Source organism: Lipophrys pholis (assembly GCF_963383615.2).
Source record: "Lipophrys pholis genome assembly, chromosome: 9".
Taxonomy (NCBI): domain Eukaryota; kingdom Metazoa; phylum Chordata; class Actinopteri; order Blenniiformes; family Blenniidae; genus Lipophrys; species Lipophrys pholis.
This window is the reverse complement of record NC_137639.1, coordinates 6,764,803-6,779,106: the sequence shown is the minus strand read 5'-3', so window position 1 is coordinate 6,779,106 and position 14,304 is coordinate 6,764,803. Positions and strand designations below refer to the sequence as shown.

Here is a 14,304-nt window from a genome sequence, read left to right as displayed (position 1 = left end):
TGAGAAAATCTCGGACTTAAAACCAAATCATCTTTACAAGACAAGTAGCGTCCATAGTTGTGATTTGGACCCAAACTTTAAAGGTTTGGTCGTCTGAACCATTTTATTTGTCGTTTTTCGTATCAACTTCTTTCTAGAATTTGCCTCAAACGTCCAATGCCAACATTCCCCCTGGACTTCGCTTTGGGCTCGTGATTCTACTGCAGACGCTTCAGATTCGTCTCCTTTTAGTTTGGTGGAGAGTTTTAGGGGATTGGATGGATTTGGGGGGGGGGGGGGGGGGGGGGCATGAGAAGCAGCAGTAGCAACAATAGTAGCAGTAGCAGCAACAGCAATAGCAGCAGCAATGTAGAAACACGCAGACACACACACACACACACACACACACACACACACACACACACACACACACACACACACACACACACTGAGTGGAAACACTGGCAGACGGAGTTGGAAGGTCGGAGGTCGGTTCCTCCACAGGGGGATCAGGAGTCTTCTGGTTGGAGGTTTGGACCGGAGGGTCACCGCCGCGCTGTTAACGCTCGTTAATGTTTGTCAACGCTGCTTCAGGCAACAGCAGCCCAACAATGTTCTCGTGGCCTAATTTGGCAATATTTAGGAAGATAGCTTAACTTCATCCAGGTTTCAAGTTCATAAACCAGAACTCAGGACTTGGACTTTCACTTTTTTGTTAACAAACACGATGGACCAAAGTGGTTTTTAAAATCTTGTTAAAGAGACATGAGGACTGCAGCTCGGTACGTTTCCATGTAAAGTACTGACGGAACATAAGTGCAGATGTAGCTGCGGATGGTTCTAGCTACTAACACATTTATTTATTTATTCTTTTTAATTGGAGTCATTCTACTAGTGCAGCTCAAAGTGCCTTGCAGATTAAGTGACTTTTTCAAATTTCCCCTGATTTTCAGTAAATCTGGTTTGTAATCTGACCTTTCGTTTACCGTTCTCATTATTAGCAGTTACTTTGACCTCAGTATGATTCTTATCAGGAGATAATTCAACGTTTGAAGCCTTTAAATGTGGACTTCAGTATAAATCAACTAGTGTGAAGGAAACAAGTTTTGCGCTGTGGATTAGTTTTTGTTTTACATCCTGGCTGAACTGTATGAACGGCTTTAAAACATGATATGTACGTTTTTAACAAGAGCTTCAGACTCAGTTAAATCTCACTTATACTAATGAATACATTTTGCATTTTGAAGTGTAGATTAGAAGTACATCAAACTGAGGGATTATTCATATGGATTAATTGTAACAAGTGCAGCTCGTCGAGGCGATAAAGTACCGAGACAAAAAGTAGAATATAAAGTAACCAGAGACGCTGGTGCTCCATTGAGACTGTATGAAGAAGCCGAGCCAGAATTTAACCTGCGTGGTCCGACGTTCTGTCCCTCTAGTGGCGTTACTTTTGCACTGCGGCCATCGTGCAGTTTGTCCAGAGACACGGCGCCGAATGCCAATGAAAACTGAATCGATGCGTTAATACGGACAGACGGTCGGATAAAGTAACTCGTCCTTGGACCTCTAAACTCCAGTCCTCGGTTCATAAATCACTCCGCTGCACGCACAGACACAACACACCTGCAGGGGGCGCTTAAGTGCTTTTCTGTGTTGTTGGGGATGACTGACCAGCACACGGACACACGGACACACGGACACACGGACACACGGACACACACACACACACACACACACACACACACACACACACACACACACACACACACACACACACACACACACACACACGCACGCACGCAAACACGAGAAGGGGCGCGAGCACGCTGCCGAACGAGGGGCCTCCATCCTGTCTCTACTTTAAAGGGCTTGGCAGACTCTGCAGGGTGGATCGCACTTTTTCAGCACATGGTGGAGGAGGCGGGTGGGGGTGGGGAGCAGGTGATGGATGGAGAGGGTGTAGCGAGGGCGGCGGCGGGCGCTAACGAGACAAACGAGGCGGAGAAAGCACACGAGCAGAGGAGAAGGCAACGATGAGCAGAGAGAAAGGCTAGATTTTCAAAAAGGTTGCTTGTCTTACAAAAGAAGGACCCTCCCATAGCCCTTTGACTTCGACCGCACACAGTTCCCGTCTAAAAACCTGATCGCTGTGCTGACGGGCGCAGACGGGCATCTTCACTCCATGCCGTCGTCGTTTGTGGCTTCAGAGACGTGGAGACGGAGAGCTGAGCCTCTGGTTATTTTGTGTGTTTAGTTTGTGGTTGTCATGGCAACGGGGTTGGGTTGGGGCGGGGCTGTTGGCAGGACGCACCGAGCATGTCGAGACGAAGGGCGATGGAGGGCAGGGCGGGGGGGAAGTGGAGGTATGCAGAGAAGAGAGGTCAGGTGCTCAGAGGTCTGTATTAAAAGATGGACGATCGCCCCCTGGTGGCTGCTTGGTGTTACGGTCAGTTAACAAAAAAACCCCAACAACCTTAATGTTACCAAAAGCTCATCAAAGTGACTGAATACACGCTTTTTGTAGTTCCTAAATGAAATCCCTGCTTAATATAGTTTGAATCAATATTCCTCCTGCTAAACATCCCAGACTCATCACTGATCTTTAAATAATCTGTAGAAACACTAAATATGTGGCAGCTTCCAATAAAGTGACTCCCCCTGGTGGTTAATTAAGCCGCTAGCATTAGCAGCGGAGAGAAGCGCCGAACTGATTACGTAAATCTTGTTTGTTGATAACCTGCTCGTCTGACTAGGTTTTTGATTAAAGTTCGATGAATGCGTCACGTTTTCAGAGACGTTGGGTTAATCTTTACAAACAAGCGAAAAAACGAGTTCTGGTATATGATGGAATTCTAGCGAGCTTCGCTTAGTGAGAACTACTGACGAGTAGAGTTTAGTGAGTCTTTATATACAGATCAAGCTGCAGACTGTATATAAAGATGGATGAGGAGGCGGATGACGAACACTGCCTCCTGGTGGCTGGTAGCAGTACAGCACATCCTCGGCTTCTCCTAATTCAAGCGGATTGTTTTGCTAATCGTTAATGTCGTTGTGTTGGTTGAAGGTCCGGTGGAGAGCAGAGCGTCGTCCATCTTTATACAGCCTTTGTTCGGAGAGCTTAGAGAGGAGAAAGAATCGGCTTCGAGCTGCCGTTCGGTGGACTGTTCGATATGTTTTTTTTTTTTTGTTTGTTTTGTTTTGCTTCTGCGGACTCTGAACCTTCTCAACAAACGAGCAGACGATGCGAGGAATCTTCAGTCCAGCCGGCGGCGGCGGTGGCGAGGCCTTGTTCTCCTCCCGAAGAGGCTGCAGTGAGCACAGACGTGAAGCGGTACAAGTTGTTCTCTTACTAAGTCACTGTGCCTGTGGTGTAAGCAGACTGAAATGTTGTAGGCTGGGTACGAGTATTTCTTGCGGTATTTCTGATAATATTAATAATAATCATAAAAAAAAAAAAAAGAAGGATATAAGCTTATAATACTTGTTTTCTTTTTGTTTTTGCTCCCAAATGTTTAAATAACGTTGGAGCCAAAGTTCAGTCAGTCAATCATCCCATCCATGAAGGACCAAAGGGAAAAAAAGAAAATCTAAATGAAACAGGAAAGAAAACAAAAAACAAAAAAAAACATCATCATCATCATCACATAGCATCATTTCCCTCTTCTCTTTAACAACAAAAAAATAGTGCAACTTTTGGATAACTTTTCTTGTTTGTGTGTTGAATGTTAGAGCGAGTCACTCCCCCCCCCCCATCAGTTTGCTTCCTCGTGAACCTTGGCACTAAAAGATTTTGGGTTTTGTGAGTTTCTTGTTTTGTTGTGTTCTCTGCAAAGTCCTCGATTCTCAGTCCTCGCTTTTGTGCACAGATCCCGGTCCAAAAAAACCAAAAAAGAAGAAGAAGGAAAGAAGTTCCTGGGGACAGTGCTGTCGCCCGAGGAGAGAGAGGGCCGAACGAGAGAGAGAGAGAGAGAGAGAGAGAGAGAGAGAGAGAGAGAGAGAGAGAGAGAGGAAGAGAGAGAGAGAGAGGAAGAGAGAGAGAGATTCAATCTGTGCTAGCGGTGTGTTTCTTTCTGGGGAAGGAGGGGAAAGAAGTCTGGTGCAGAGCGAACGTCAGAAAGAAAACGACAGGAAACGCCTCTGGGTTCGTCTCTTTCCTCGTGTTGTAGCTCGGGTTGATATTAACTTGTGCATGGGAGTGGGGACATGACAGAGAAAGAGAGAGAGAGAGAGAGAGAGAGAGAGAGCATGTTAGAGAGACCACTGCTTACAGGGGATCAGAGGAGGGGGCGGGGTTAAAAGAGACAGTCTGGGGGGGTCGGCCCCTCCTCTTTTCTTCACACCAGGTCCTCTGGTTGGCCGTCCTTGGCCTTGGCAGGTACAATTGTGCTTTCTGATTGGCTCTGCTGCTGGATCGTCCTGCTCCCCGGCCCCCCCGGCCCCCCCAGCCCCCCCGGCCTCCCCACCCTCTGGTTATTGCTGTGCTGGTGTAGAAAGAACGCTGATCCGGGGTAGTGGCCCATCACCTCGCTGTACGCCGGCGGGGGGCCCTCCATGCGCCCGTGGCTGCTGGAGTTCGCTGCACTGATGCCCGAGTTGCTGCTCGGCGGCCTCGGGCCGCCCGCCCCCATCACCCCTCCGATGCCACCCCCTCCTCCGCCGCCCCCCACCCCTCCTAAGCTCCCGCCCCCTCCCATGTCGATCAAGTCACTGTCGTAGATGGTCCGGTTGGGCGGTGCCCGCACCGACTCGCGGTTGAGCTCCATCTGCTGCTCGGGGTCGCGCAGCTGCAAGGTGCAGGGCCCCTGGTAGGGCGGGGGCTCCTCGCCGTCCGACAGCGAGATGGTGGGCGGCAGGTCGATCTGGTGCTGCAGGTACGGGTAGGTGGGCTGGAAGCGGCTGAAGCGGTCGCGCTGCATGAAGGAGGGGGCGGTGAAGCGATCCCTGGCCTGGGGGGCGTATAAAACCTGGAAGGAAGACGAGAGGAAACAGATTTAGTCGAGTGAAGGAATGATCCACGAGATGTTCTGGACAATGAAATGTTCCCTTGGAAGGAACCACCGCTTTCAGGAGGTCAATAGTCTGACGACCTCGTTCCAATAAAACCAACCATAATGCAGTCGCCCGGTGTGAGGCTCCGTTTATACGACAAGGTTTTCCAGTGAAAATGGACGTCTGTTTACAACTGTGGTGGGAGCCACTGACAACAGCCTCCAAGGTTGAACGTTTCCATGGAAACGGGGGGGACGCAACTTTGACTGAGCTAACAGGAGAGCACCAGTCAATATTCTCGTTGAATTTCTCATTGAAAAAACACCCGTTAAAAACACTCATCAGGGATTAAAATCTTAACATGGAATATTGATAATTTCTTTAATATAAAGCAGGCATCTGCAACATTTACCCCCAGCAGAGACAACATAGCTCCGTCCTACCTAACAAGAACCAGACACTTACATTTAACCTTTTAAACTTGATTAACTTTGATATATCGCAACACTATTCAGAACAGAATTGGAGCTGGTCTCCATTGTGAAATGAAACCATAACTCAGGGAAGGTAATCTTTGTTTTAACTAATAGAAATCACTAAATGTTTAGTTCAAATGAACTGAGGCTCATCCCCGAAACATTCATTTGTAGAAATGAAGTAGAAAAGTTAAGTGAATTGATCAAGTATTTCAAAGATTTAACAGTTTTATTTCAGTCCTTTTCTTGATGTATTTTCCTCCCGGACTATTTGTGACCTTGCGTTTCTGTTTGCAGTCGCGTGTTGCCGCCGCACTCCGTCTCATCCATCACTCTCAGGACTTCAGTATTGACCCCATTTACAGCTGACCTTAGATTCTGCTGCTTTGATTGGATTTCAGTGGGACGCAGTCTGACCACGCAGACGTTCGGGTGTCAACGAGCCACTGAGGGATGAGGGCGGCCTGACGGGCGAGACCGGCTGCATGTTCGGGGATTCAATGTGACCGCACCGACTGACCAAATACCGAGTGAAGCGACACCAAACTTTTCAGAGCTCGTCCGCCCTGGATGAGACTGTCACTGCAGAAAACGTAGTAAAATTTAAGATGGACTGAAGATGGATAGGTTTAATTGTTTCTGAGGAAAGTGAAAACTTCTGCATTTACTTCTGGAAACTTCAAATGTTTCAAGTTCAAGCGAATCGTTTTATTTTTTTGTTGTTGCTTGTTTCGTTTCACCGCAGAGGGTCGGAGCGCACAGGGTGGATGACGATTTTGACGTCACGCGTCCTCTGCGTTTTACTTTCCCTGTCCAGCAGAGAACATAAGGCCCGTGGGCCAAAACCGGCCGTAAGAGGCTCCAATCTGGTCCCACCAAGCAGGACGGTTATAGAGGATTTATACAAGGTCTTTTTGGACATTTCACTGTATTTTGCATCAGCCGGTTTCATTGAAATTGACTTTATCTTGAGATAGTAATTATTTTCAGTACTAACTGCAAAAATATAGACAATTCCATTACATACACCGTGACCACAACAAAGAAAAACTTTCCAGTGTAAATTTAAAGGTTTTATAGTAATATTTTACAAGCCTGGTCCACTCAGGATGACCCTGGATTGTATGTGGTCCCTGAAGTAAATTAAATCTTATTTAATAATTATCTTGTATACATCTTATATACATGTGTATATATGTATTTACATTGTATACATCTTGTATTGGTTCAGTTATGCGCTTTTAAATAACCAGAACATATTTGGTCTTTGGTTGGTTCAATATCAACTGCTCCTACAATTTGTCCTCGTGACCCGTCCGTCCAAAGAGAGGACACCTGTCTTCAGGGGGCACTTGCTCTTGGATTTTAGGGCGTCCCTACATCAGAGTTTTTACTGTTCATAGAAACACTCATGAAGTTAATGTCTTCAGGCTTTTTGTTGAATGTTGGTTTTGGTCAATACAAGGCAGGAAATGATTCCTACTATATAACTAAATCAGCAATATATTGATCTAATTGTGCTGATGTGCTCACATTTTGCACAGTTTTCTAACAGGTAACTACTAAAGAGGATTTTGATGTTACAGAAATGTAACACGTGTTGTGGAAACAGAACAAAGTGGAACGTCTCAGATCCGCTCTTGCACGAGTGCAATGTGATTGAAAGAATGGGGGGGGGGGGGGGTACATTGTCCACTACAGCAGATTTTCACCTCAATTAACTCTTCGGACTGTGCGAGGCGTGTTCCGCTCATTCATTCCTCACATTTCTAGCCAAACTCCACACATTTGTGCTGCAGCGAGGCGTCATCAGAGGGAACTTGTTTCAATTAACCACCACTCTTTAATAGTCAACCCCCACTGATGAGGCAGACCTGGAGAGGAGGGGGAGTAAAAGATCGGGGAGGGGAGGGGAGAGAGAGAGAGAGAGAGAGAGCGAGAGAGAGAGAGAGAGAGAGAGAGAGAGAGAGAGAGAGAGAGAAAAGATTATAAAGAAAGGCGAGTGAGATAAGGAGAGGAGGAGAAGAAAGAGCCGTGGAGATAAAGAGAAGAAACAGAGAGCCGGAGACATAAAGGAGTAGGGAGAGAGAGAAAAAGATAGACAGATAGACAGACGGATGAAGGTGGGGTGGAGGGAGGAGGAGGAGGGGGAGAAAGGTGTGGAGCTGATAGGGGGAGCGGAGCGCAGCCGAGCAGGGCAGCTCTCAGACGGCTGTCTAGACAGTGTCAAGGGAGGTGTTGCTGATTAATGACGCACCAAAAACCATCCAACCCCCCGCCAACACCGCCACCACCCTCTGTCACACACACACACACACACACACACACACACACACACACACACACACACACACACACACACACACACACACACACACACACACACACACACACACACACACACACACACACACACACACACACACACACACACACACACACACACACACACACACACACACACACGTCCCTGCAGCTCTCAGCCACCCACGCCGGCTCTCTGGGGTTCGGTGGCTTTCAGCTCCGTTCACCAGCGCCTCTCCTCCCTTCTCCTCTTTTTCTCCAGCTTCACTTTTGTTTACATACGAGTTCTTCCTGTTATTCTTTTCGTTTGGCTCGGTGCATTAAATGAGAGGCCCTCCGGCCGCCTCCAGCCCCTCGGCACAGCCCCTCGTGCTCCTGCCCGCTAACGTGCTAATCGCTGGAGTTTTGGCGACGTCTCTGAACTCCCCGTGTTCTCCCGGCGCGCCCTCCCTCGTAAGGGGAAAAAATAAAAATAAAAATCCCCTCCATCTGGCACCGATGCCATTAGGCAAACAGATCACCAGTCGCGCCGAGTGTGCTGGCATTTGTTGTTCGGTCTCTGTGTTCACAAGCGTTTGAGGACGGGCCAATTTGCGATTCAGGACAGTGCCAGACGTACCCGGGCAAAGCACACCAGCTCCGATTCCTGAATGATCAAATATTTACAAGCGACCAAAATGCAAATGTCGGGATCTTTGTGCACCCGACGGCATTCCTGTAACCACAGAATGATTGTACAAGGGCAAGGCCTGATAAATAAGCCAACAAAGAAACAAAGGGAAGCAGCGAGGAGACAGAGACGTCTTTTATAACGGCGTGACTGAAGCATGGAGACAAGACAAGAGATTCACGTCTGCTTTGTCTCCGTCTCATTCCGTAATGGAGCTCCCTCCTTCTCCACACTGATTGTTCAGTGAGCCACGCTCATCATTTGCAAGTCATTTCCACAAACTCGCATCGTCTGAGTTATTTCATATCACACGAGCCGGGCCAGAAAAGGCCAATCAGGTTTGGCAGCAGTGCAGCTGAACGGCTTCACAGCGCCGGCAGTTTGTTTAACGGCACCAGAAGACAAAGAGAGTGCTTCCTGTAAAACATCAACGAACACAAACAAGAGAGCAGACTCATGGCACGTATCCACCAGGTAATGGAATCATCGAAAGGAGGGAAAAACGACAACCGTCTCGTCTTTGCTCTTCTGCTTCACAAGGTCGAGACTATATTTGGCTCTGTGCTCATCAAGCTGATGATATAATGAAGATCTGTGCTTCCAAAGCCTTTTTTCTACCGAGTCTAAATGACTGTTGACCCCTTTTGGACCGTAAAGCCAAAACCTGTCGGACACGCCCACTCTCAAAAGTAAACATCAGTTTCTTAGGTTCTTCATGGGTCTCGGTAGTTTTATAGTCGACAGCCACCGTAATAACAATCCAACTTGATCGTCTGACCGTACGAACATCCATGTTCTTCCATTGTTTATGTTTATAGCTCGGAGTGCTCGTGTGTAGTTTCATTACAAAAGCAACCAACAGCGCCAACTTGTGGCCTGACATGCCCACTCGGCCGTTTCCAGTGTTTCTGCCGATTCCGTGTAAACAGACTAAACAGGACACTTTTCTGAAAGGAAAATGCAAATCTGATGCGTTTTCACTTGACATGTTGTCGTGTAGGAGAGGCCTTATTCTGGAGACTTTGGGTTTGAGAGCCTCTGTAGCTTTAAATAGTCAAATGAGTCTTGACGGTGTCCAACAGTCGCCCCTTCACCTCAGTTTGTTTCGATGGTTATTCAAATTCATCGGGGCGACATTCCTTCTAGTCCACACCTTCTATACCTGAAAATATTCAACTTCTCTGGTGCTTTGGCATTTATTTTTAACGACCACGTTGCAAATCTCTGAAAATGTCTTGCGGATGCAGCATTTTCTAAAAGACTCTATCGTTGTTTAAAGAACAAAAACACAACTTTTCTGTCAGCAGAAGCACATTTGCTCTATGTATCATATTTACTGAATTCAACAGCTCTTTGCCAACAAAGTGCCCCTCTACTGCACCGTCATCTGCAGGAGTGAAGACACTATACCACACCACATGCTGAGTGGACCTGTGCCACCAAGAAGAACATGCAGTTTCATTTCAGGACACGCACCACCGACTCGCGGCCTGGCCGCTAACTATAGCCACCTTCATGTTTCTCCCGTTTCTGTGTGTATGGCAGCGTTAATTAAAACGTTACCGTCTAAATCATAACTGGAAATCGGAAAACAATACTGTTTCTAGAGGAGAGTCCTCATGGTGTGACTTGGACATCTTGTCCTCTTCATTCCTCTTTTCTCAGAGCTTCTCGTGTTGGTCTTGTGCTTCGTTGTGGTGATTGGAGGAATAACGATGAAATGGTGACTGGACTTTCCACACAGAGTTGTCTTCATCTGACACTAAGTGTGATGTGAGGAAGAGGAGTGATTGCGGCGGCTGTCTTACCTCCGAGGCACCTTGTCGAGAGCCACCGTCCGAAGGCCACAGACACCCATCCTACACACCGACACAAACAAAGATTAAGGCTAAGAATTAAGGGTACAGTGCGCAATATTGTTCAAAACTCTTTCTAAAAGGTTTCCATGTTAACTGGTGACCGGCTTCCTCGAGCGTCCCCTGTTCACAGCAGATGTTAAAAACCCTACCAAAACCCGTAGCGGTCCTGGCGAACGCCATTTAACCGCATTTCCATCAAAGTATCGTAGAACTTGTTTGGCTTGTGGCTGAAGTCACCAGTTAACAGGGGCACCAGTGAAACCAAAACACCGGCCAGTGAAGCACATCTTGACAATAAAGCACGCTCACAACAATTCACAGTTTGTCATATTAATAATTTGAGCTGAAATCCAATGTGGAGTTGTAGCTCCACTCTTGCAAATGCGTTTTCGTTCTGCATCAGGAGATACAGATTCTATCGAGGGTGATTGCTCGTGCATGACAGGGGAAAAGCTTTCATGACTCCGCCCAGGCCGCGGTGGTACTATATTGCAATGGAAAATGACCGAAGTCGAGTCGAGTAGGTACGAGTGGAAAAGCGCCATTATATTTGATATACTGGACCTTTAAAGACAAAGGACTGTTAATACACCCGTCTGTAGCTTCTCAACAGCTCCACACAAGCTTCAGAGAGATTTTGACGCCTTCAAAATATCAACAAATATACTAATCTGCTGTGGATATATTTCTTTTTAGAGATCTGTTTGAACAGTTAGGAACTATTTGACTGAAACAGCTGCAGAAACCGACAATCATGATGGCTTTGTTGTTTGTTTTTGCCTGGGATGTTTTTCTGATGCCAGACCATTATTAGGCTGATGAAACAAACTTTTCTACTTTAAGCAAAAAAAAAAAAAAAAGATGAAGAGCGGAGCGGGGGGAAAAAAAACACCTAAAAAGTAACAACTTAATGAGGACACAGAAGATGAAACGGCAGCAGTGAGAAACAATGCCTGATGGCTTCAAAAACTAAAAATCCTGCCCCGCTCGCGCGCGACGACAACAAAAGGCAGTCGGCTCCTGCCTTGAAAATAGGAGAGAAGTTACAACAAAGGAACGCGACTATCAAATAATTGCGGCTTCCCTTCGTCTGCATTTGACTCGGGGATCTTTTCTCAGACGGCGCAGTCAACAATATTTAGTGGGGGGGAAAAACATGAAAAAAAAGAAGCGAACATGCAGAAAGTCTGTTTCTTTATGCGTCTGTTCAGGGTGCAAAGGCCATCAGCAATTCTCTCAGAGAGCGCTCGCTTCCTCGGGGCTTTGTTAGCCTGTTGCTGTCTGATGTTGCATTTATGGCACTTTCTTCTCCCCCTTTGTGTTTGCTTCTCTGCGCATAACGCCGCCTTTGATTGGATGCTGCAGATCGCAGAGTGACAGGAGGAATGAAAAGAGACGAGATGTGGGATTAAACTAACTCAATGTAAACAACCTGAGCCGGGACCACCGGGCTGACAAATCACTTCCAGATGCAAGTTACAAGCTGAGCACAGAGTCATGTGCAGAGAGGACGAGATCAGGAAGCTGCTGGGTTCTCATCCCCCCCTGAAACAGTACATGATGATATGGGGCTTCAGAGTGAGGGGCCGGCCTGTCCTGGGGGGGACCAATGAAATGTCAGTAGCAGCAGCAGCAGAAAAAAAAGAAAAGAAAAAAAGACACACAATCTGGGGCAGTAGGCCTCCGTGTGATTGGCCAAATACGTTGAAATGCAGGTCATTGAAACATAATGAATGTCTGTTCAGTCAGTCTGGTGCGTAATGTACTTTGTGCTTGTTGATGTCAGGATGGATCTTCTAGAAAGAGCCAGACAAACACTACTAGGAGATAAATTACCTCACTGGGACAGAACTCATTTGTAGATATTTGAAAATCTTTGCATGAAAAACCTGGTTGGCAGGTCTAACCGCAGCCAAGAAGATTGCTGTCTGGCGGTGGAAACCTCCACATGACCTCCCAACATCTCATCGGCTGAGGAGCTTTGTGAACGTCTCATACATGAAACGTTCCTCAGCAAGGAACCACCATATCAGTGTGGACAATTCTGATATCTGACTTGGAAGACATTTTGTCAAAAAAAGCTGCTGATGTGAGCTGCTGCTGGTGGCGAGTGAATTTGGTGTTGGGGTGAGGGAGCAGAAGAGAAGTACGAAAATCTAAATTGTGAAAGTTTTTGTTATGATGGTTTCAGTTAAATCGTTTTTATTCTGATAAAAAAAATTAATGATGAAGAAATAATGTCTTGTTAAAAACAGACATTGCCTTGTTTCAGAAGGCCTTACTTCCATCTTTAGATGTCTACTTCACAACCTGCATGTTGCGCTTAGAACTCTCGATGTTTAAGTGCTTCAGAAGTCTGACTTGGCCTGCAGAGGTGAGCTCGATCAAAATACCTGTGATTTGAAATGTCATCAGGTACGGTCAGTATGTTTAGATCAGCATGAGTCACCATGAGGCTGAAAATCTACTCCTGAATCTGCCCACACCTGTACCGTTCTCCTATGCCATCCTAAACTCAACAAAAGCCTTATAAAACAGAAACACTTATAAAGATTGAAGGACAACTCATCTACGGATGAGAGTTCATTATTTTGTTTGAGAAAATAAATCCTCTACAATGCACTATTACATTATGTTATTTCTAATTGATGTTTTATATCTTTTTCATATATCTAGTATATGTCCATATATATTTAGTATAGTATCACACGGCTTTGTTTCTCTTGTTTACCATTCTCTTCATGTTTACCATTCTCTTAATGGCATTTAATGCTCTCTTACAAGTGCATGTAAATACATTTTTAGAAATTACTTTTGATGAAAGGCTCAGTTGGAAGCTGCATATAAATATCCTGAAGTCAAAATCAGTCAAAAATATTGGCATAATGTGTAAAACCAGGCCGGTATTAGATCAAAATTCATGCAACTTATTATATAACTCCCTCCTGGAGTGGAAATATGGGGGAATAATTATAAAACTAACATTACTCTTATTTTTTGTTTTACTTCAGAAGAAGGCCATTAGACTCATAAATCAAGCTGATTCTTATTTTGCTCCAACAATTCCCCTGTTTGCCGTGTCAAAGACGCTAAAAACACACAAAATTGTTGACTTTAATGTACTCGTATGTTTTTGTGTCAAATATACTTAATAATCCTTCCAAATGTGTCAAATACACTTTGAAATCCAACCCTTCAAATCAATAATGCTGAAAAAATGAATTGTGGACGAGATGTCCGGAGCCACATGGACGAGTTGTCCAGGGTTGCTGTTTTGCGGACGACTTGTCCATGCACCACTTATTCAAGTTATCTGCAGGTCCCGCTATGACTTTTACACGTTCCTGGACAATCCTGTGTTTTAAACTCCCTCCAGATGATTCTTTCATCTGCCAACCAGTTTCCGTAGCTTTTATGACCGATGGCGTCAAAGTGCATCTGACCGCATTCAGAAAGAAACTGCTCTGGTGGGATTCACTGGGGATATATGAGATAAAAATTAAATCAAAGAATATAAGTGTGGATGTTTGATTGTGACTACGCTTAAATTGTGAGAGGATTTGCGAGTATTCAGAATATTTTCCTTGATTGACACTTTTCCGGCAAAGATCAAATGTTTGATGGTCCAAATGTGTCTGGAATCCAGAATTTGCCTCGGGGTGTGTAAATGCAAGCATGTGTGTGTGTTTGTCCCAGAGTGTCAACATGTCAGCGTGGGGGCAGAGCCGCTGTCTGCTGTCTAGACGGCGCTGTAGTGAATTAAACATCAAGGCCTGACAAGAGTGTGGCTCGGAGGAAAACCAATTCAGCGAGTTCACCGCACAGACGGGAGCAGAGCTGTTAACACAGCCAGACCGGGACAAACCGGGAACTCCGGCCGGGCTGCAGAGGATGGAGCTCGCTCGGCGCAGCCCGGCTGGCAGCACAGTGGCAAAGCTTCAGCAACACACTCATGTAGCGCCACCGCGACCAGGCTGGGGCTTTCAGCCAGAACAGATGAACACACACAGTTTCAGTATCGCTT

At 46.1% G+C, this 14,304-nt stretch overlaps 1 protein-coding gene across 2 annotated transcripts in view; it reads right to left on the bottom strand.

The window, feature by feature from the left end:
- Positions 1-325: 325 nt before the first annotated feature.
- Positions 326-14,304, bottom strand: part of LOC308114621 (low-density lipoprotein receptor class A domain-containing protein 4-like) — a 205,015-nt gene continuing 191,036 nt past the window's right edge. For both annotated transcript variants that reach the window (XM_080471659.1, XM_080471660.1), the window contains 2 exons: positions 10,230-10,280; positions 326-4,946 (listed from right to left, as the gene is read on the bottom strand). In XM_080471659.1, coding sequence (XP_080327785.1) covers positions 4,317-4,946; positions 10,230-10,280 — 681 coding nt within the window. In that variant the 3' untranslated portion in view covers positions 326-4,316. The remainder of the gene's footprint in view (positions 4,947-10,229; positions 10,281-14,304) is intronic.